The sequence below is a fragment of the Amphiura filiformis genome, chromosome 2, assembly GCF_039555335.1.
Source record: "Amphiura filiformis chromosome 2, Afil_fr2py, whole genome shotgun sequence".
Classification (NCBI taxonomy): Eukaryota; Metazoa; Echinodermata; class Ophiuroidea; order Amphilepidida; family Amphiuridae; genus Amphiura; species Amphiura filiformis.
This window is the reverse complement of record NC_092629.1, coordinates 53,431,564-53,455,214: the sequence shown is the minus strand read 5'-3', so window position 1 is coordinate 53,455,214 and position 23,651 is coordinate 53,431,564. Positions and strand designations below refer to the sequence as shown.

Sequence of the window (23,651 nt, the reverse complement as noted above, 5' to 3'; positions counted from 1 at the left end):
GTTTTTGCCAAATATTTTGTCAACACTTTTAAGTAACATTATGATAAAATATTTGCAGTAGGTTATCAAACAATGTTTTTGATGTTATGAAAACGTTTTATACCCTTTATATACCATTTATATAACCCAACATTTAAACGTTTTCTGACAACTTTTTATAACCTTTTGCAAATGATGTCGAAAACGTTTGCTGAGGTGATTCACGCGATCAAACGCTTTACTGAAATCAGTAATAATACGAGATAGGCATATACCTTTTGATTTTATTCATAAGTTTGACTAAAAATAAATGAGTTGCGGATTTTCCTTTACGGTTCCCAAATTTTCAGACACGCATAAATAAAGTAACGCTTGACACTTGAGTCTTTTGCTTTTGAAAGAAAATAAGTTTACTTGGCTCAAAGTTGCAATTTACAAGCTAAGATAATACGTTGATTTTATACTCGCTTTTGCAAAAAGGTGAGTCGCACACATTCTAAGTGTGCATAAAACGACTCCTTATTTGTACACTGAGCATGCGTACAACTCGCTTTTCTGCATACACGACCGAATATAAATCCCGGAGGTATAAATTAATTAAAACTTAATGCGTTGACTTAGACATTGATCATTCTACTATATGTTGACATAGAAAACATAACGCATAGGTGAATCCAATATCAGGTATTCCTATACCATTGATACCCCAATGCATATGGCAGATATTGACGCGGTCCATCCCACCTGAAATGTGAAATAATGCAGGCTTGGCGGGGATTTTAAACTGCATTCCATCACCCGTGTTACAGGTTGACAAAAGAATAGTGAAAGTTTACAATGCAATACAACATATATAATTATAAGTGCAGATGGACCCGAGTAATGGCCGAATGAATTGTGACCATCTCTTGACTCGTTGGATTCGTCTAAAAGTAAGAAAGACGCGTGTACATTGACAGCTTTGAATGTGGACTGACAATGTTATGCCATTCTGTGGGATATCATAAACGCTATAATAATTAAGGACACATTGAATCATGTGATGAAAATAAACACGTTTGGCATTTTTATTTTGCTGACAAATCTGGTTATAAACACATAACACGACTTAAGCCTGAAAGCAAAGTTGGTAACATGGGAACATTGGTTGAATTTTATCAATATATTCAAACAACACTGATTTTTTAAAAGAAAATACATGACACAAACTTTCCTCATGTGTCTCATATAATTATACAGCCCTACTCTGTCCAACATAAGTATTCACGCGAAGTCAGCCTCTTGTCCGTTTGATCCCATCCCTGAATTCCAAAGGATCTTGGCTTCTGACAAGACAAAAGTGTCTCAGCAAAGTAAATTGCTGGTTCATATTCGGTGAACAACAGTTCATGTGGCAGTGGTATATTGTACCATGTTTGACTACATTTGGATCGCTGCTCTGACTACAAGATATGAACAAATCATAAAAAACACCTGTCTGAAGATTCCAACGTGAGTTGAACACGCAGCAGTATCTGGGGGAAAACAAACAAACAAACAGACAATATTAGGCTACTATTATTTATTAGGTAATCCCCCGGTTAATGTTATTGGTTCATCGCACCATCAGCATCCGAGTGTGGTATTTTTACGCACACGTGGGGAAAATGGGCCATTCCAGAAAATAGATGAACAGTACACCACCTATAGAGGAGTTCGGTTTTCCAGACTTTTTGTCCAGTCGTGACTGTTGGCAATCCAGACTTTTAAAGTGCCCTAAGGCAAAACAATCTGGTAGAAATACAGTTCAAAATCAGAAATTCTGAAGTTGAGAGCTCATTTTGGACATTTCCGTAATTTTTACTTCATTTTAATGGATTTCCAAGCTTTATCAAGTGACATTTGCAACTGTTTTTCAGAATGCAGACTTGGAAATCCTTACATTTCTTTAGTTGAAAAGTTACTCCTCTATAGGGGGTGTGCACTTGTTTTCAGGAATAGCCCAATATGAAGATACCAAATTCGCACATCCGTAATCGATCCTTCACGAAACAGTTCAAAATTATAGATGAACAAAACATGCTTTTACTGGTCGGGACTGGTCCCTTGGATGATGATTTGGACTACGTTACTTTACTTCGTTCCGGAAAGTAATCCCAACCATCAAGCACTGAGGAATCCCTGTCGACCAGTATTTTCCACTATTCCTTTGTAGCGCCTAGAGTAATAATAATTATACGTTTCAGTAAAATTTCATGTTATCACAAACACATACAATTACGTGTTGTCACTTTTGTTGGTGTTGGTTTTTTAATGATAGATATAATTTTAGATTCCACGTGGGCTCGTAGCACGTGAACGTGTGACGTCAATTTGATGTCACCATGGTCACCTCACTCGTTTTAACCAATCGGCATTCATGAATCACATCAAACTGACGTACCGCATCCATGTGTGAACAATGAAAGAACTGTATCGTCGGAAACTTAATTGGTTGAGTATCTTAAAGCCACAACTAAACATAACTAATTAACTGGTGTGGATCAGGAATAAATCAGCTATCACATTTTTTAAAATAAATTTTGACACCACGTCGCGTCGTTCTTAAAAATAAGAATTTTACAATTTTACAAAACTCCCTCATTTTCAAACATAATCACGGATTCAAATATCAATCGATCATCCGGTGTATTTGGTGTATAGATAATATATTCCTCAAACACATCGGTAGTTAGTTACGTTTGGTTTATGCGTCAAAATACCCAAAAGATTCAGTTTCCGACGATACGGTTCTTTTAGAGACACCATGTAAATGTGCATGATAATTGTGACCTGCTCTCACAAAATGAGCGTAAAGTCGCAAGTTGGGAGTTTCGATACGTTATTGTTGAGCTGCTGTTTTTTTGTTTAAAGACACCTGTGTATAGTCAATGGTATGTTTCTTTGTCAATGGGGACATAATAAGCCGTATTCAACTTTGTCCCTATAAATGTGCGCACGCATCATCACAATTCCCATTGTTTTTGCCTGGTAGTATGCGAGCGCATCATATTTTGTTCAGGGCTCATGTTTTTAAAACTCCCGCCTCATCACAATAAGGCTATTGAACAGTGTAGTGGTTGCATGGGGTTCACTCAAGCATATCGATATACCAGTCCCCTGCCTTTGTTGATAAACATTGAGGATATAAATCTATAGAGGTTGTTCATATGACGTATCATACCGTAAATATGGCGGACTTCTCAAATGCATTGATTGCAATCTACCGTCACAGTTCGTCTCACACACATAACAAATGCACTACGATCAAATAGGTTGATAACAACATTTTATTGAATGGACTACACTGTACTGCGCCATGATTACGGTGAAGGACACCGGTTCAAATTCTTTGTTTGGAGCCAATCGATAAAACCTTAAATGGCCTCAATTCACAAAATACATCCCGCTGCCAACACATGTGTTTCCAAGCAAAGACAATCAACTCAACAGTTGAAACGTCTCGAAACTTCCAACTCCCGACTTAACGCACATTTCATTGGAGCAGGTTCTTATGTGCATGTGTGAGAGGTCAAGTACCACAAGTTTATTATGTTATATGATTTTTAACTACAAACAAGTATGGTATACATGGCATAGGTAAAAAATCCCGGCTAAAAAGACACGTCATAGAATGGAAAATAATATATTATAAGATGATGGAATCACGTGTAATGAATGGGCAAGTTTGTTGTGCTGTGATTGATAAATGTAGTATGCTTTAGTGTGCTAATCAAAATGATAAAAACATTATCGCGCTCAAAACGTTCGCCTAATGGCGCTATGGAGTTCATGGAAATGAGAGAGCGCCATCCCTGTAAAAGCCAGCTATTATCACTGATCATTAAGGGTACGTGTAGTTAAAGGGTGAAACCTATCGACACATACAATTATGAACAAGATCGAACAAACTTGTTCATGATAATGCGGTAATCATTCACCTGATACGTTGTGGCCCAGTGAGCAGAGGATAAAGAGAACTTGTGGAGAAGATTGATGGTTCGATTCTCATGTAGTAATTTCTGACAGATTATGATGTCTGTCAATGTTTTTTTTCTGATTTGAGGAAATTTTATTCTCTATTTTCTTGATTTTATCTTTAACATTGTTCATATAATTTTATTATTTTATCTTGTATGTGTCTTTTTTCATGATTCTTTGTTTTTATCGTTTCATTTTAGAGTAACTCAATCTATTCAATCAAATGTTGCAATGAACCTATTTGATTGTATAGGCATTTGTTATGTGTTTGAGACGAACTGTCGCGTGCGACAAGTCTTTCAATTCGCGCGAGTGTCCTTGCCTATGCATCAGTGGTCATAAGAGGTATATCATTTTATTCGAAGGGGGGGGGGGGGTCCCAAATATACGGGGGTCATAAAGTCTTGGAAAGAATAATAGGAGGGGTCATAAAATGTTTTATGACCAAAATGTAGGGAGTCACACGATGACCACAGAAAGTGTGTTATTTTATTCAAAAAGACTGTTTTCAATACAATTTTGGGGTTTGGGATTTTTGTTGCCGAAATAGGGGGTAATGTAAATGTGGGACCCCCCTTCCGAAAAAAATGATAGCCCTCTAAGAGGATTCAAAAGATAACCTCTGCCCCAAAGGTCATTTAACTGTTAAATGTAGTGGAATATATCACGCATTGATAGGTAGCAGGTGGAGCAAATTTTGTCCGCGGTTTTTGTTGCCGTTTGTTCGCAGTGCCTATTTATCTAAAAAAAAATAAGAAAATTAAAATTAAATTAAAAAAATTCACAATATTCGTTCGTAAAATGGGGACAAAATCCAAAAACATTTCTTGACCCTTCTTCACATAAAAGTGGTGGCAGAAATCAAGATTCGAACAAGTGCCATTCACCATTCAAGGCGCACCCTCTACCGACTGAGCTAACGGGTCAGACAATAGAATGGTGTAATTTTGAACTGAAGAATATTAAAAAATATGAAGAAATTACAATGTTATAAAAAGATTTACAAAAATGAGTTAGGTATAACGTATGAATCGATTTACAAATTAAGTCCAATGGTGAGTGCATGTGGTCACACGTGACTTGTTAAAACATTGATCCATACCACATTCTTCGTCCGTGCACATTTGAACTTCAACCGGTGGTTCCCCCGGACATGTTGCATTATCGCTGAGGGCGCTGTTGACACATGTTGCCCTTCTGTTGCGTTCACTTCCTGCGCAGGGCGTACCACATGCACTCCATTCGCACCACTCACCCCATTCACTTACAATTTCTTGACTACCTAAATAATATACGAATACAATGCACCGCTGTTTGGTATATTGGTATGATTTAAAAGCAAATGAAAAAACTGAGGGCGCTATTTAGATTTAAAGTCTTGTCTGCATATAATGTAAAGACTTGTACACTGCCGCAATTATAATTATGAGAAAAAAAAAATCAAAATAATACAAATTAAGAATATTTCATAGAACTATAACTTAATCTTGTTAAATTGTTTTCTTTTCTAGTGTTATACTTTATTGCAAGCATCTGTGCACATCTAAATTACTACAACTCCAACAAAGTAGACAACTTATATTGCAAGCCTTTGATTACAGGCAAACAAAAAGTAAGGACATAATACAGTCAGTCTACTTTGAAGTACAAAGTATCGACGCGTACGCACACATTATGCCGACATACCTGCAACAGAGACGCAGCACTGCGCACAGTTTACTCGCTGTATACGCGCGCGTTTTCACTTTGTACTTCAGAGTGGACGAACTGTAGCAAGGCGTTAAGCATATCGGAGGTGCTAAAAGAAAAACATGCTAGGCAACACAACCGTGATCTGTAAATGACTGACTACCGTCAATAGACGCTGTAGTTGGATTAAAGTGGGCCTAGACAATTCTATAGAAATTACTATAATTCTTTCAATAACATCTCTAACTACAAATGCGCAATTAATTACCGAAACTAGGCCTACGCATGCGCAATGGTGATAACGTTACGATACGTACTGCATATATCCTGTGTACAGTTTTGTGTTTCTACCGGTGCTTCTCCCGTACACGTTACGTTATACGTAAATTGCGGATGGACACATAGCGCCTCTCTTGTCCGGGTACTTCCTACACAAGGCTCACCACAACCGTTCCACTCGTCCCATTGACTCCATGAACCTGTTAGGAAGCGACTTGCGAATTACTGTATTAGAGACTCAGATTATACCTATAGGATTATCGTCAGTCATCTAACTAGGCCAAAACATTAATTAGCAGCAATTAGCTAAGTCAAACATGTTAAAGGCCCATGCAGTGATCTTATCGCAGGTGTAAAAATTAAAAGAGTTTACAGATTGCTTAAAAGTGAAGGATAAAATGTCATTTGGTATTTTTGAAATGAAAGATTTGGCAAAAAAAAGAAAGAAGAAAACAGCAGTATTGATGAAGTTGAAGCCCCATTCAAGCTAATTTATATACTGTTAGTATATAAATTACAGATTCATGTAAATCTTTTACGATTGTCTGGATGAACCTGAATGGGCCTTAAAACAACTATGCAAACGGAAAAAAGCGCTTCGTGCTTCAAGTTTCAGCCAATATTCTGCACATGGAAATGTTAGCATTAATGCGTTTTAAAGAAACTGCCATTGTAATAATTAGAATGAGTTGCTTTCCAATTGGCATCTGATTTAGGTATAAGGATATGGTTTGTCTCAAAGCTCACGAGTGGTTTGAAAACAAATGCGAAATGCGATTTTTTTTATTTTTTTTTTTTTTTATTCCCGACTTTTTCATGGTATTTGGAGAAAAAAATCTGATTTTCGCCGAATTTTTCCGGAAAAACTAAAAAAAATTTTTTTTGAAATAAAAAAAAATTCCGCATTTCTTTTTTTCCAAATATTACGAATTTACAAATGCGCGCGCTAGGTTTGAGACAAACCTTTTTTTTTTTTTTGCCTAATGGCTTACAATACTGCTTTGATGTGTAATATCTGTACTTACAAACTAAAATAAAAGGTAATGAAACATAGATCAAACTTACCACATACAAAGTCCGGGTCCGGATCAACTGTAAAGATAGGGAATAACACACCAAGACAGAAAATGGTCACAGCTAAGTCTAATATGGGAATTTATTTCCCGTTTTCTCTTCCTTTTTATACTTTTTTTTTTTCCCTGAATATAAAAGGTGTGTCAAAATAAAGTATACAGTGTGAAAAATGCCACTAGATTAAAAACTATGAGATATTTGTTCAAAATGCTTTAGTTGACAGCTGAATAAACATCTTGTCCTCTCGTAACTGTAAAATCACTGGCGTGTGACCCTTAATAAGGAATCGGTGATTATTTTTGCGAGACAAGTAAAAATGCAGTTGCGCGAAATCAATTAAAATCAAAGCAACATGAAAATCACATGTTTAATCAGCTCTCCTCGTCTTGACATTCATGTCAAGTCTTATGAGAGGCGTCCTGCCTGTGGATGCCTTGTGCAATTCTGTGGCACTGGGCTGGTCGTGTTAAGGACTCCGATATCATTTTTGACCATATCCTGACCAGTCCAGTAGGTCAGTTGCCTGATGAAGTCTGGAAGTATATTAAATGCAAACTTTTCTATTCAAGAAACTCACCACAAAGGCCGCACATTTTAGGGCACCCTGCAGGAATCGCTGGATGAGCGTCACAATATTGTGGACCAGGCCAACCGGGACTTTTCCCACAGTTCTCGTGCCAATCTTCACAGAAATCTATACAGGGTCATATAAGGTAATACTGGTAATAACATTATATCTATGAATGACATTGAAAGTCTTTCACCTGTGGATGTCTTTTGAAAATAGATTCACACTTTACGGAAATCAAAACGCATATACAACTTACACAACAGGCTATTCCATTTAAAATCCACACTACCCTGTGGAATATTTTGAAATATCTTCCACCGGGGAGTATGAATTTCAAAAGGAATTAACACATTAGACATTTCCATTTGCATTTCATACCCCCTCCGAGAAAGGTTCAATCTGAATCTTCCACAGATGTAGGGTAAGTTTCAAATAGAGTTGGTTAATGTGCTTATACCGTTTGAAATTCATACTCCCCGGTGGAAGATATTTCCAAAATATTCCACAGGGGGAGGGTGGATTTTAAATGGAATAACCCAAGTTGGACATGTGGGGCACAATAGCATATGACTTACCAATATCACTTAATTACGGGGTACACACAATGTTAAGAGATACATTTTTAGAACAGATGCATGTAGAAGTTGATTATAAAATGCTTACGATGGCGTGCGCTTTTATGCTTGCTATGAGTTTTGCTTGTACTTGTAGTAAAACACAATTCAATAACACATATAAGCAAATAATAATCCAATAACGAAGGCACAAAATCAATTTAAGTATAGGTATATTTTGTTTAGTGTGTTTTTGTTGTTTTTCTTTGTTTGTTAACTTGTTTTATTTACACTTTTTTCTCTTATCACTTCTTTGCTTTTGATTCATGTATGTTTTTTGTTATTGTTTGTAATCTAACCATATTTTGTAATCTAATCATATTCTTATGCCCATAGCAGAGTTACTAGAAGGCTGCTCCAAGTTAGAGTAGCTCTAAAGTTACGTCAGAGCTACCCCACAGCTAGTCCACTATGCAGTAGCTCATGGTGGAGTAGCTCTGCAACTTACTAGCCATAAGAATATGGTTGTGTACTTACTTTCACATTTGGGACCATACCATCCGTTAGGACATTCACAGGAACACGTGTCTGTATTCACGCTGCCGCAATTATCACACTCTTGTCTGCATTCTAAGGTGCACAGAAAAATGAAAATCACAAAATGATTGTATTAGACTACTTTAGATCATTATTAGATTGGACGACGATGACGAAGATGGATTTATTTCCTAGTAAACAGTATGCTTCGACTATATTTATAAATACTCTTTTATAAATACGCACGTGACCCATGGGCACGACATGCGAAGACCAGCAAGCGTGACCAAATTCTCATACATTGACCACTGTGCAGAAAATGATAGGAACTCTGTAGATAAATATCATCAAATTTAAGTATTAATTAAATTGCAAATTTATTACACATGGGGGATTCGGAATTTGTAATATGTTATCAAAAACAACATCTTGAAAGTGTTTGAAGACGGAAAACAATATTCAACGACGGAAACGTTTACACAATAATCACAATGTTGAACAATATCAATGATTTTGCTGCACAGTAGTCTCATTTTGTTCCGCCTTTGCATTTAAATGTATAGGAAGATCACCCACTATGTAGAAGGTCACTTCGAGACTTACTGTCTGCAAGTTGTTATGGCAGCGTGGAGGTGGTCACGTGCGTGTTTATAAAAACGTAATTTATAAATATAATCGAAGCATACTTGTAAACTAACATAAAAAAAAAGTAAAAATAACAGTACATAATAAATAGAAAGAAAGTAAGCCTACTTACCACACGGTTCGTTGTGCTCGGAGCAGAGACCTACAATAACAAAAAGGGAAAAGTTGACAATTAATTTTGATATACTTAGGCTAAATCTAAAATTTATATTAAATGCCTTTTTTTTAAGGTAAAGGGTCTGTTTTTTGATGGATCACAAAAATGTTTTAAGTGGTTAAAATACGTCAGACATTCACTATACACTACAAGTTTTACTATATAAAGAAGTCTTTGATTTCTTTAAACAGTCCTTCTTACGCTAAAGTAAATCCTTCTGTACTGTAATACTGTACGCAAAAAAAATGCAACCTTAACATTCTAAAAGGTGCGTAATCCAGTGACCGTGGAGTTAAGTAACTACTTTGTTGGTGAATAGCAACAAGGAAACAATAATCATCTTCTGACAAAGCTGTCAACATTTCGTTCAAGGTAACTATTTGTAAGAAAATAGTAAAGGAAGATATAATTGATGACCCCTTCTCATACATGCACGTCCACTGTGTGCACGTCCGCTCAAATCTGCGTGGCTCTAAAAAGAGCTGTGTGTCTTTTAGGTTCGTTAGTACACTGCATTCTTCATCGTGATAACTGGTAAAAGATTACTAAGGTTTATTTTACAGATTACTCAAATACTCACGGCACATATTGTCATAACATTCTCCAATCTCGGAATCACACTGCGTACAGCTTTGTCCGGTTACATATGGTTTGGCACCGACATAATTACCTCTGAAAAACAAAATAAATTTTAAATAATGGTTTGCAAAGATATCGATAGTGTAGGGCTTATTTTATGAATATTTAGAGAATAAAGGTATTGTTTGTAACCGCTGTCGATCAGTCCCGTTGTTACTATGCCCCGCCGATTGGTTCACATAACGAGTACGCGTATTGCGTTGATGCGCACGTACTGAACCGTGTTATATCGTGTCATCACACGGGTAAGAACCAATAAGATTGCAGAAACATTCACCAGTGTTTAGGAATGTTCTAAACCACTGACTGAGAAAAAAAACAGCAAAGAAGTTACATGTATCCCCAGCAAACACAAAACGTTTTCGACATCATTCGCAAAAGGTTATAAAATGTTGTCAGAAAACGTTTAAATGTCGGGTTATATAAAGGGTATATTAAGAGTATAAAACGTTTTCATAACCTTAAAAACATTTTTGATAATCTACTGCTCAGCAAACAAAAATGTTTTACAGAAAACGTTTAAATGTCGGGTTATATAAAGGGTATAAAAACGTTTTAATAACATTCCAAAAACATTCTTGAAAACTTGATACAAAACATTCTAAATAGAATGTTATTTTGGGGTTGAAAAAATATTTTACGAAAAATGTTTGCCCAAAATATTTTCAATAACGTTTTAAAAACGTTTTCATGACCTTTATATAACCCGACATTTAAATGTTATTAAAAGGTTTTGAAAAAACATTTTAAGAACATTTCTGTGTTTGCTGGGTTCAAATATTTTAACATAATGTTATTTAGGTATTGACACAATATTTGGCAAAAAATGTTTGCAAAAATAGTTTACAATAATATTTTTGAAAACATTTAAAAATATTGTTGTAGTGTGTTTTCATACAAAACGTTTTAAAACGTTATCATGACCTTTATATAACCCGACATTTTAATGTTATTAAAACGTTTTTACCTAAACCAAAAGCCAAAATATAACTTATTTAAAACGTTTTTAAAACGTTTTTGTGTTTGCTGGGATCTTGTGCAAAGTAAACATTGCAGGCCTGCAATAATATCATGTGCGCAAAACCAACATAAAATGCCAACCGAGGATAATATTGGGGAATCTACTTCCAGAAATCCTCTTGGTTATTCAACAATTCCTTTACCAATAGGACTCCATCCCATCACACAGCGTAAAGCGTCAAACATCCTATATGCTGCAGTAAGATGGTGAGCCGTTTCAAATTGAACGTGAATGTTCTTTTAAGAAGCTAATTACAAAATTTGTCATTTTCAAATGTTCCCCATAATATTTACGTCATAATATCGAAATCTTTGATTATCTTAAGGGATCTGGAATGAGCGTTTTGAGCGTTTCAACAGTCTTTTTTGTGGGACATGAGAGCACATCAGAGATATCGAATTGCATTCTGAATACGAAGAATGTCTTTCTGATATCAAATAATTTTCATTTTTTGAAATTCACGATATAATACAAATTTTATGACAAATTATTATAATTTGATATTTTTCACATTTTTGATATATAACAGTCCTCGAAGAAAATTTTATAAATCTAATGATATAATCTTAAAGTGTATGTAGCTGGGAGGAAAAGCCGACGATCAATTGAAAATGTTGACCTTTCATATTGAAGATATGGATTTTTTCCCAAAAAGACCAAATTTTTTTTTGTGTTTTGGGAAAAAAAAAATCCATATCTTCAATACGAAAGGTCAAAATTTTCAATTGATCGTCGGCTTTTCATCCCACCTACATACACTTTAAGTATAAATCATCAGATTTATAAAGTTTACTTCGAGTACTGTTAAATATCAAAATGTCAATTTTAATCATTTGCCATAAAATGTGTATTACATTGCGAATTTCAAATATTCAAAATTATTTGATATCAGAAGGACATTCTTCGTATTCATAATGCAATTCGATATGTCTGATGTGCTCTAATGTCCCACAATAAATACTGTCCAAACGTTCATACCCCACCCCTTAATGAATGTATCAACAAATTGTCTCTTTTTGAAATGTAAGGAATAGTTTGAAGAATTGACTTACGCTGGCCCATAATGGCACGTCAATATCCACGAATTATCTACACTCCAATTCTCAGTATCAGCACAGTAGGCTAGACCGCATCCCACTGCCCTAGAAGAAGCCCACACAATCTAAAGGAAATACAAACAATTGCGTCATTATTAAATGCAACAATAGAATTAACACCAACTATTGTACAGAACTCTCAGTGACAGTGAGTGTCAGTTTTCTCTATTTTTTTTTCTTCGTTTTAAAGATATACCTTGAAATATCCCAAATTTTGGTCAAAATTTAAAAAGGGGCATATTTTGATTCTTTCTGACCCATATTTTTAAAACGAAGAAAAAAAATACTTTCTATTTTTTTGTCTTTAAAAAACAATTACATCATTTTCGTCAATTTCGATATTTAGGGTACTAAGTTGTTATGGTGGACCGAAAAAATTGGCATTGAAAATCAAATTTAGTGCTTTTCTCAAAAACTGCTAATTTTTGCATATATCTGCCAAGCAAGTGGGACTCCTTGCATCATTTCCATTCTGAAAATGTGTCCTTTTATGTATTACTTTTAAAGATATAATACAAAACAATGTCTAAAATTTCCCACTTTGAGTGATCCGATCCTGCCTAACCCCTTAAAAATATTCAGCATCTATGTGTTTCACTTGAAAATCATTCTTGGCAAGTTTATAGCCTAAATACAATTGTCGACATGTTCATGATATTAAAAATAGACAAATGTCGACAAAAAGGATGAGAAATGTCGACAAATGTATATTCGCAATTCGAGTAAATACTGTTTTATACCGTAACTTTTAATAGAATTCCTACCTGGGTGTAGTGTCCACATTGCTTGCCCGTCTTACAACTATTACTATCATAATTATAGTCATCAACTTCGTTATGCCAAGCGGTGACGCCCGGTCCCGGTCCAGGTTGTTGAGTGGTACCCCCACGTATCCATAGATTCTGACCGATGGAGCTATATGGGGAGATATTAGGGACAGTGCCGTGACCCCAGATGCACTTTTCTGAATACTCGACTGCCATTGTTGCTAAGTCTTCATCCCATGTCTAGAAAAAAATGAAGTAAATAATATAGCAGTTACGTTACTCGCGCCTTAAAAAAAGTCATTTCTCACCGCCTGATTTATAACTCATTCCATCAATCAATGCCTCTAACATCGAACATTTGATGGACTGCGAACGATTGAACCTCGCGCTTGTAAGTCACTAGATTTATGTAGACCTATATACGTGGACGCAGTGGTGATGATACGCGACGTCAATTTGATGTGATTCAAGAGTGTTAAGTTGGGCTGATTGGTTGCCCGGATTGGTTGCCGCGGTTGTAGTGACATCAAATTGACCTATCACAAGTACACGTACCGCGTCTACGTGCGAATATATAATCTTGTTTACTTCCTCGCAGCATGACTGCACAAGTTCATCTTTTGCCGTAGAAGTAGTGATATAATAGGATTAATTACCATAGCAATTTTTGAATGTATTGCCATGACATCATATATCATTCTGTTAAGGGGGTACTACACCCCTGGCAAATTTTGTGCCTATTTTTGCATTTTTCTCAAAAATTATAGCGTATTGGTGACAAGTAAGATATGTATATTATAGGGGCAAGGACTACAACTACTGCACTGGAAATTTTATTTCAGCACAGACAACAGTTGTGGAGTTACAGTCAATATGAGGGAAAACCAATATTTGATAAATAAATAAATAACTACTTGCCTTGGGTTGCTGAATAGGCAACAAATTGGCCAGGGGTGTAGTACCCCCTTAAATATAAGAATCTTACGGGACTCCCTCATTTTCAAACCTTTCCACGGATTCAAACATCAAACGATGATCTGTATTCAGAGTGCTAATTACTGCGCATCATCAGCGCATGAGGCGTATTGTCCTTGATCAGGTTGATAGATTTTTGACTCCGTGGAACGGATTGAAAATGAGGCAGTTTCGTAAAATTCTTGTATTTCGAAAACGATGTGATCAATTGTCAAAATTCAAAAAGTATGTGATAGCTGACATGGCTGATACATTCCTCAACCACGTCAATGATTTAGTTATGTTTGTTTTAAGCTTTAAAGTAGGCCCTACCCAAAAAAATGCAGTTTCCGACGATACAGTCTTTCAGGGCAACCCTGTATACTTGATATTTTTTATCAATGCATATATATTTCTTCAATCTGGATAACCAAATTTATATTTCAAATGTGTTTCCCTCTTTTAATGGTGCGAATATTAAAGTAGATAGAATGGAATTTAAGATCGACTGTAAAACTGAAATGATAACCATAACTTGAAATATAACCTGATATATTTCCATTTTAACCAAATCTGATCCAATCAGGCTAAAGTCGGCAGTAATGAAACTGAGATATAGGGGAAACCAATAATAGTAATCATGGTAATGGTAGTAACTCAATTTTCAAAATGTCCGACTTTCGCCTGAGTGGATCCGGTCACATAATTAAAAGAAACAAAACATATACCATGTATTCCATGTTAGCTGCTTCAGGAAATACATCCCTCCGATACTCCTGGTGAAGAGATAACATTATTTCGATTTCTTCCGGTGTAAAAACCACAGATCGTTTCTTTCTGCTATGTTCCATATCATGATCTAGTTTCTTAGCTAGCGTTTCTAAATTATAAAAAGATTTATGCGATATTGCAGTCACTATTCCGTCGGTATCTTGATTACTTGATGCCAAAACTCTATCACAAAGTAGAAATATGGAAATAAATACAATTTCCCACACTGTCGTACACCATTTGCGCTTGTATACTCCCAGATTTGGGTTCAGAAATGAATTACGTGTTCTCATTGTTGATGGTGCGCACCGTTCTCGGAAACGCGCCAAAAATGTCGTCAAAACGTGTAATAATTCTTCAGAACGGCGCCAACTTTACATGCAACTTCCTAGATATGCAGTGCTTATCGCTAGACGACACAATTGTGTACATTCGACCGAATGCAGAAAATGTAAAATTTGATTTTCTTAATTGTTGAAGTAAAGTTGTTAAGAAATGTGGATGATTTTGCTAATCGGAATGTTGAATTTTAACTTAATCTGTCGACATGGTGCATGGAGCAACGGCGTACATTTACCGTTAACGCACTAATTAACGCATTCCAGGCTGGCGCATCTATCGTCGTATACGCCTCTTATTCCATGCATCTTCTACGAGACTGTATCAGTTATCAGGATCGTTCACTGTAAAAAAAAAGAAGATATTATATAAACAAATTAATGTCAAGTTTTGGCATGATGAGTTTATCTATCATAATTGTAAAAAAATAAAGTAGCATGACTGTATACATACTTTTTTGTTGACAATTTAATATGTATACACATTTCGTATTTTCAGCGCGACTGTAATTAAATGCATACTAAATTTGTACAACATTTGCGTGTTTCAAATTAAGGCTTGTATAATAACATTATTTTCAAATCATTGAAATTAATTAAAATTAATCAATCAATACGATTTTCCATATGCTAATTAAGACAGTACACATTCATTATGACTGTTTCATTGTTTAACGGTTACCGGTCGATGTTATATACACTGTAAAGAACAACGGATAACACTTAATAAACACTAAAACATGTTTATTTGTATATTGCATGCGTAAAAGTATAGGAGGCGTTGCATACGATTAACACCATAACACGTTTGTAGAGGTTTTTGTAATAAAAATATAAACACTCCAACACGTTTATATCACTGATATAAACATATTAAAGTGTTACTAATCTATCAATAAATCCTTCTATAAACGTGTTATAGTGTTTAGTTACTAGTGTTAGTCGTATGCAACGCCTCCTATACTTGTACGTGTTATCCGTTGTTTTTACAGTGCATACAATGGACTATTCCAATTGAAATCACCTCCTATGGAAGCCATAACCTTAATCTCCCACACAAGGGGGTGTAGGTTTAAAAGGGAGTCACCCATTCAGGTAATCTCATTTGAAATTCACATTCCCTGTTTGGAAGATTAAGGTCATGTCGTCCATAGGGGGTGTATGGATTTCAACTATAATAGCCAATAAGGATACGATTAAATTCTGGCAAACTATCAAAACTAAAAAAAAAGCCACTAAACATGCTAAAGCATAAATTTTATTCTAGACCACCGATTGAAGTGGGATAAAGTTGACATTAAAGCTTAATTATTTCTCATTACGGAAAAGTTTTCACCGTTTTTATGTTTTGTTTTAATAGGCCTATATTCCCCCATCCGATGTTAAGTGTTTTTGAGACACACTGTACACACAATGATCCACAACACGCTCATCTATCAGGGTACAGTTCTTTAACCCCAATACATTTGTACCTTCATTGAATGACCTTAAAAAATATGGGCACAAAAACTCATACTCTGCAACTTGAGGTCAAATTTTGCACTGTGATTGTTTAATTGAGGTTATTGAACTATGCCAATGGGCTGAGAGGCCATTGTGGTCCATAGTGACACCGCTTTTCAGTTTGTTTACTAACACGTACAGAACGGACTCGTGCACATTAAATAATTTCATTGCCACTGCACACAGCTAATTAATCTATTATTGCTTGTGTAAATGAATTATACTTTGTCTGTTATGAATATTAAATGGATCCAATAAGTGAAATTGGCTTTAAAATCGATCGATTCTTGAAACTATAGTAACATATTAATGCATCGTCGTGTATTATTGGCACACTGTGTGTGTATTGTAGGTGCATGCTATGGGAAAATATAACTTGTCAACTGTGGTATATACATTTAGTATGAATCTCAAACTAGATTACGAAGAGGCGATCAAGATATTCAAATGTTTAATTTTTCGAAAAGTTCATGTGAAGTCCAATATGTGAATTTTACAATAACATTTTGACAACATTTAAAAAAAATGTTGTTGCAGTGTGTTTTCATACAAAACGTTTTTAAACGTTTTCATGACTTTAATAAAATACGACATTTAATGTTATTAAAACGTTTTCACCAAAACCGAAACCCAATAATAGGCCCCTATGTTTAAATCGCTTTTAAGACGTCTTATCTTTGCTGTGAGCACTATATCCCGGCACTAACACCAGTTAATCAGGGTATCAGTTACCGTAAGCATTGGGAAAATGCGCGAATTTTTTCCAAAATGCGTGAATTTTCTCCACAAAAATTTTAATTTACAATATTTAAAAATGTTTTAAAAATGTGCTTTATTTCTTCTATAATTTCTTGCAACGGCCTATTTTCTATATTTTTAACACGTATTGTGTTGCAGATCATGATGGATTCTTTGATTGTAGTGAAAACTTGGAAAATGGTTATTATGGGAAAATCTTATTAAAATTTGCCGTCAAATCTATAATGCGCGATTTGCGCATCGCGCATTCTCCCTGTCCTTAAAGGCAATCACAACATTATGCCTTATATGTAAAGAAATAATTATCAAGCACGAATCACGTGGTTTTATTTAAAACAACCTCATATTTTGACCATAAAAACGAATAAAAGCAGTCGGCTCTCAACACGCGATATTCAAAACTCCCGGGCGCCGAAATTGTCGAGTGCAATGACGTCACAGTAATACAATAAAGGCTGACGACAATGAGTACAAATAACAATTACGTTATTGCACTTGGACAATTTCGGTGCGGGAATTTTGATATCGCGTGTTGAGAGCTGACTGTTTTTAATGGTCAATATGAGTTTGTTTTAAATAAAACCATGTGATTCGTACTTGGTATAATGTTATGATTGCCGGGGACTTCCTTTATGTTACCGGTACTATACCTGTAAACATCAGGTAGTCGTAACAGTTTTATAACCGAGACTTACCTGTCCTATAACCCATTGTACATTCGCTAACTTTTCCATGATCAATGACATTGGAGCAAATAGCTCTTCGAGCATGACACTCTTATACATTGTATACCATGCACCGGGACCATGCATGCATGCTTACCCAATTTTTATGAATAACATGCACCCACGTAAAATTGTGAAAAATACTTATACACTGTAGTACTTTTTTTATTCTGCACATATACAGGTAAAGCGTAGTGTTGTAGCTACCACTTAATAAATATTTTTAAGCTTTTCTCATAAGCAATTCCGCCAAAATGCCCTTAGCGATAATTTAATATTAATCGTACATATCCCATTGTTATATGACTCAATCGAATATATAGACCCTATATATAGCTAATGAATAGCATTTTTTATATGTTTACCACATCGCAGTAAGCCTTTACTTTTTTATATACATTAAATTAGGTTTGCTAAGTTTATCATAATCTTTAACACAAGCACTATGAATTTTAATACCAAGAAAGGCCCACAAGCAGGCCTAGCTATATTACATATATACTTACAAATGTCATAAGCTTCCACGCAGAGTTCCGTATTTGGCTATAGCACCTATACAAATAGTACATCGCACTAGTCTAAAATAGTCAATAGTTTGGTAGTTTAGTGTTCTTCCCATTTCCGCAATTACAGTTCCTGAATTATTTAACTGATATGAACTGCACGTTATCAAGAATTGATGACACCGGAATTCGATATTACGAAACGTTCAAAACCAATGGTCTGTAACGTGATATGCCAATTTAATTGGCCTTGCAACAATTGTATTGCATCTATTTTTGATATTGTGTAAAAGGTAAACAAATGTGTATGAACATGGGTGCATTAGCATTAAGCTGCGAATGCCTTTTCAATTTTCATGGTTCATAATAAAATTAATAGAGACCTGTATAAATTGGTCACGGGTCGATAAAGTGTGAAAGCCCAAACCCTAATCCGTATACTAACCCTAAATTCCATCCTAACCCATTAACATAAAGCCCCCCAATTCTAACGCTAAACCTAACTTAAAAAACATAACCCTGAATCGAATCCTAATTTTGCATGGACCTAACCCTAATGCTAACCCAATAACCATAACCTTAACCCTTAACCATAACAAAGCTAAAATGCTATAAACCCTATTCCCGGACCCTAGTAAGCGTTTTAATTTTGGATCAATGACCTTGATGGACCTTTGGTGTTATGTTCGGGCTGTTATATATCAGTGTTGTTTTCTACTTGTTAGTTCTTTTTTTTTTCTTTATTTAAAATGTTTTAATAAAATGGATCCCAGGAGTCAGAGTGCCCTAAATGCACTTTGATCCCGCTTTGGCCACTGACCACGTTATTATAGAGCACTACTCAGAGCCCTAGTCAACCGATGGCTATTGTTATTAAGACTCACTCAGCTCAGCCATTTAATGAGGCAATACAAGCGATCGAATTTGGTGTTGAAATTAGCAACATTTTGAGTTGCACCTTTTCAATGTAAAATTCATTTTCTCGGCCAAATGAAAAGCAATAATTTTAATTTTTCCAGTAAATGTCAGGAAAACACTCTAATGCTAGATATTTTTTTTTTTAATCCTGGTGTTAAACTTAGGCTTGAAATTCAGTCATTTAGTGTAAGATTCTCGATTTTTGTAGGCTTCAACTTGGCTCGCGAGCTTTTTTATTATCAAACTTTTAGCTTTTCAAAGTAATAAACTTCGCTAATGAAAAATATATATTTCCCAGCTTTCTAAAGCACATCATGTATGGCTATATATATGTCATAGTTTTGTTAGAATTGTGTTTTTTATCGCACCATTTTTCAATTCCCACTACCAATTTTGTCAAAATCAACTCGCGAATTATATCCTATGGATAGATGATTTATCGATTATTTCTGCTGTTTATATTAGAAATGAAGTACTGGTTGGACATTTTGGCAGTCGAAAGTAAAAAAGGTGAAATCAAAACGGACATTTTGACAAAACTATAATATACAGACCCACACGATGTGCCTCACAGAGGTGGGAAACATCTTTCTTTAGCGAACTATATTAGTTTGAAACGCAAAAACATGAATTCCGAAAAAAGCTCACGGCCGAAGTTTTAAGGCCTACAAAAATCAAACATATTAAACTAAAAGACAAAATTTCATGCCTAATTTTTAACACTAGGATTTTTTTAAATGTATATCCAAGGGCTATATTTTTTACTTACTTTACTGAAGAAAAAAATAATGCTTTATAATTGACCGAGAAAAATATTTTCATAGCAAAAAGGTGTATCTCTGAATTGTGCTGATTTTACCATGTATCGGTCGACTTTTAGCGCGACCATGCATAATAATAGAAGCTGGTGACTAGGGTTCTGAGTGTGGGTTCTGAGTGTTTGATTGCATATAATACGTAACATGATAAGTTTGCAAACAAAATTATCTCAATATGGACCGGTCAATATTTACGCGGGGAGGGGGATAAATTCACGTGTTTATTACTAGTATTTAGGAGCGCTTTATTGAATTCAAAAGTTTAATTTAGTGTTTACCTTTAACTGTGAAAGCACTATTTAAAGCAGTGTTTGTAAAGTGTAGCAAGTAAACGTATTGAAGTGTTTAGATACGTGTTCAAAACCTAAACTTTTGGATTTATGTAGTCATTTTTTTTCTTCAAAACACAATGGACACACTCTCCACCCATGCTCAAACCCCACCCACCCCTGCACATCCCACCCCTACACCCCACCCCTTCATACCGTCATTGCCTGCGTACACTAACATTATTATATGGTTAAAGGCCCATTCAGTGATTTGCTCACCCGGACGGTCGCAAAAATTCATCAAAATTCAGATTTTGGTAGTTTTTCATTGTCATAGATGTGCTAACATACCTTCACGGCCCTGCAAGGTGCTAACACTTCAAAGTGTTCATAGTTCTGGTCGCTAGGGTTCAAATCCCCGCACAGGCATGGAATCCTACGTAATATGTGTCATGTTCGCTTCCATCTAGCGATCAATAACCTGAATAACCATTGTGTAATTCAATTCAATGCACAAGCTCATACACATGGGGTTCTTTGATGTCAATCGTATACAATATAACCCGTGATCAATAATGAACGTTGGTCAAAAGACGAGCTTACTGAAGTGAAAAATGATGTACATGCAGATTCATCATTTATGCATATTGCCTTGAAAATCATAAAAAGCAACTGCTTGATCAACCAAAATTATTTTATTAGCGTTATTTCTAAATCAAATTTCAAAACCACAAAGTGTTTTACCTGACTTTTGACCCAGAAATGTATAAATTTGATGAAAAATTGTGATGAAAAATAATATTTTACAAGTCAGATTCAGAAAGAGAAAATCTCATTACACACGTTAATTACATCACAATCCAAACATAGATGGTTAAGTTCATGGAGAATGTTACAAACTGTTGTATGTTTTGCCATATTGTTTTTCTATAGGGAATAATGTTTTATCGTTAAAATCGAACATGAAAACACAACAAAAACGTGCATCGCTATTTGTATGCATGAAACAAATTATAAAAATTGTACAGAAGTGACCTAACACTTATGAAGGCTGTATCTTGAGAAAGCACATGGTCTGATGTTAGAATCTTGGCAGGGACACTCTGGTGAAATAATGAAAAATATATGTGATTGATTTTGTGTGACGTTTGAGCGTGAAATGTTTCAAAATTTAAAAATGAACAAAATGCGAGTAACTATGATGTCATCAACATGACAATAATATTCATGATAAATAATTATTGCTCCCTAAAAAAGAAATGGTTAACAAATGGTTTGAATACATCGCACGACCTTATAGTAACTGTATCTAGAAATTTGTGTAAGTTACTTGTCAATTTTCGAACGAAAAGGAGCTTTTTCTACGGTTACTGCCCAGCTCATCAGCGCGATATGGGATATTCTTTACCTCGAGTTTACTGCCCTCTGTTGACAACAAGGCTTCGAACTCTTATCAAGGCGATCTAAGAAGTGCAGGGCCGTGCCTTGCAAGTGGTTCAACCGAAAGCTGTTTATATAAGATAAAATAAGGCATTTATATGAATCTGTAATTTATATTCTGACAGTATGTAAATTAGTTACATGTATTTGAATGGGGCTTCAACCTCATCAATACTGCTGTTTTCTTTGTTTTTTGCCAATTTTTTCATTTCCAAAATACCAAATGACAATTTGAATGACTTGTCCTTTTAAGCAATTTATAAACAATTTTTTTACACTTGCGCTGAGATCACTGAATGGGACTTTAAATAAGAATAAGATGGTGACTTACCTGGGTTTTTTTTAAGATACCAGTCTCACAAATAATGTCGGATCTACATCACCACATGATTACAATAATCAATTTAGCAGCAAGACGAAAACTGTCTCCTTATTGAAATACAGCAGGCACAGACATTGCAAGAACACATAAGAATACCATACACATAAACTGATACAAATATATCAGACTAATTAGAAAATAGCCAACGAGACTAAAGCAAATAAACCTTGTAATGAGTTTGCCGCATGGTCCGTATCCTAGGGTTTCGAGATGAATATGAACTAAATGATTTCTGTTTTCCTTTTTATATGTGGTAAAAATATTTGTATTTTTAGGAGTTGAGAAATAAGAATATTGTTTATTTCAGGTATGTTTTTTGCCATAACGCATTATTTTGAATAACTACAAAATTCTTTTAACACTCTCCACGCGGGTGTCGACTGCAGACGGCAAGTTTCTTTTTTTTAATTCAAACATTTCATAATTGTAAATTTTCATGACCATATTTGGAATCAGCATGAAAAATACAGCAAAATGAGTACAAACAATCTTTGTTTTGGTTCTGTGGTTCTTGATATAGCTCTTGATATATTAAGAAAATATCTCAAAACTTGGACTTTTTATGTTGAAGCTTTTGGTTAGCATGCAAAATTTTTATGCTCACTATATTACTACAAGTCCTGGGGCATGGAGGATTAGTTCTCGATAAGATGTTATCATTCGTTGTAATTTATTTTTTCTTAAATATATAGGCCTAACGTTTCATAATAAATGTATTTAAGATTGTGAAAAATACATTTAATTACCTGATTATATGTTTTGTGTATTTTGGTTAGCTCTTCCACTAAATTTGCCATTGGTTATTATAATTCTGCTGTTATTTTGCGATCACTTATCCCTATTTTGGCAAAAATAAGATATTATCAGTACTATGTAGTATACGAGTGAACTTTCTCCCGTTAAGGCGAGTCGGATGGTAGGGGTTATATTTTTCCAGTTTAAGCCTTCTAACTAAAAAAAATAGAAAATTGGTCAGGGAAGGTCTTGTGGTTCTTGAGTAAGGCTGATGGGATGTCAAAACTAAAACTTTGGGAGTTTAGTGTCCCGGAAAAAAAAAATCATGTACATGTGGTGGATATAGGATTATATCCCTTATATCAAGCCGTGTGATCTCTTTTATAGAACCCATACCATTCCTCTTGCGTGTCAGCTTTATTTGTCTCAAAATTTGAGTGCTATCACGGATAGGTCATCCTCCCCTGCGACCTCCCTTAATGATGTCAGTAGTGCCAAGAATTACATTGAGAAAATGGACAGTGTTTT

At 35.1% G+C, this 23,651-nt stretch overlaps 1 protein-coding gene across 4 annotated transcripts; it reads right to left on the bottom strand.

Annotated features, from left to right (window-relative positions):
* Positions 1-365: 365 nt before the first annotated feature.
* Positions 366-22,583, bottom strand: LOC140146378 (GLIPR1-like protein 1). 4 transcript variants are annotated; one of them, XM_072168208.1, is made up of 12 exons: positions 22,338-22,583; positions 14,691-15,416; positions 13,006-13,248; positions 12,197-12,306; positions 10,065-10,156; positions 9,440-9,469; positions 8,683-8,775; positions 7,598-7,714; positions 7,012-7,038; positions 5,985-6,146; positions 5,081-5,260; positions 366-1,493 (listed from the first exon to the last, which is right to left on the bottom strand). In XM_072168208.1, the coding sequence occupies exons 2-12, from the start codon at positions 15,024-15,026 to the stop codon at positions 1,399-1,401; spliced, it is 1,485 nt and encodes a 494-aa protein (XP_072024309.1). In that variant the 5' UTR covers positions 15,027-15,416; positions 22,338-22,583; the 3' UTR covers positions 366-1,398. The 4 variants fall into 4 exon arrangements, with proteins under 4 accessions (XP_072024309.1, XP_072024308.1, XP_072024310.1 ...); XM_072168207.1 differs by lacking the exon at positions 22,338-22,583 and adding an exon at positions 18,565-18,780; XM_072168209.1 differs by lacking the exons at positions 5,985-6,146; positions 22,338-22,583 and adding an exon at positions 18,565-18,773.
* Positions 22,584-23,651: the final 1,068 nt, after the last annotated feature.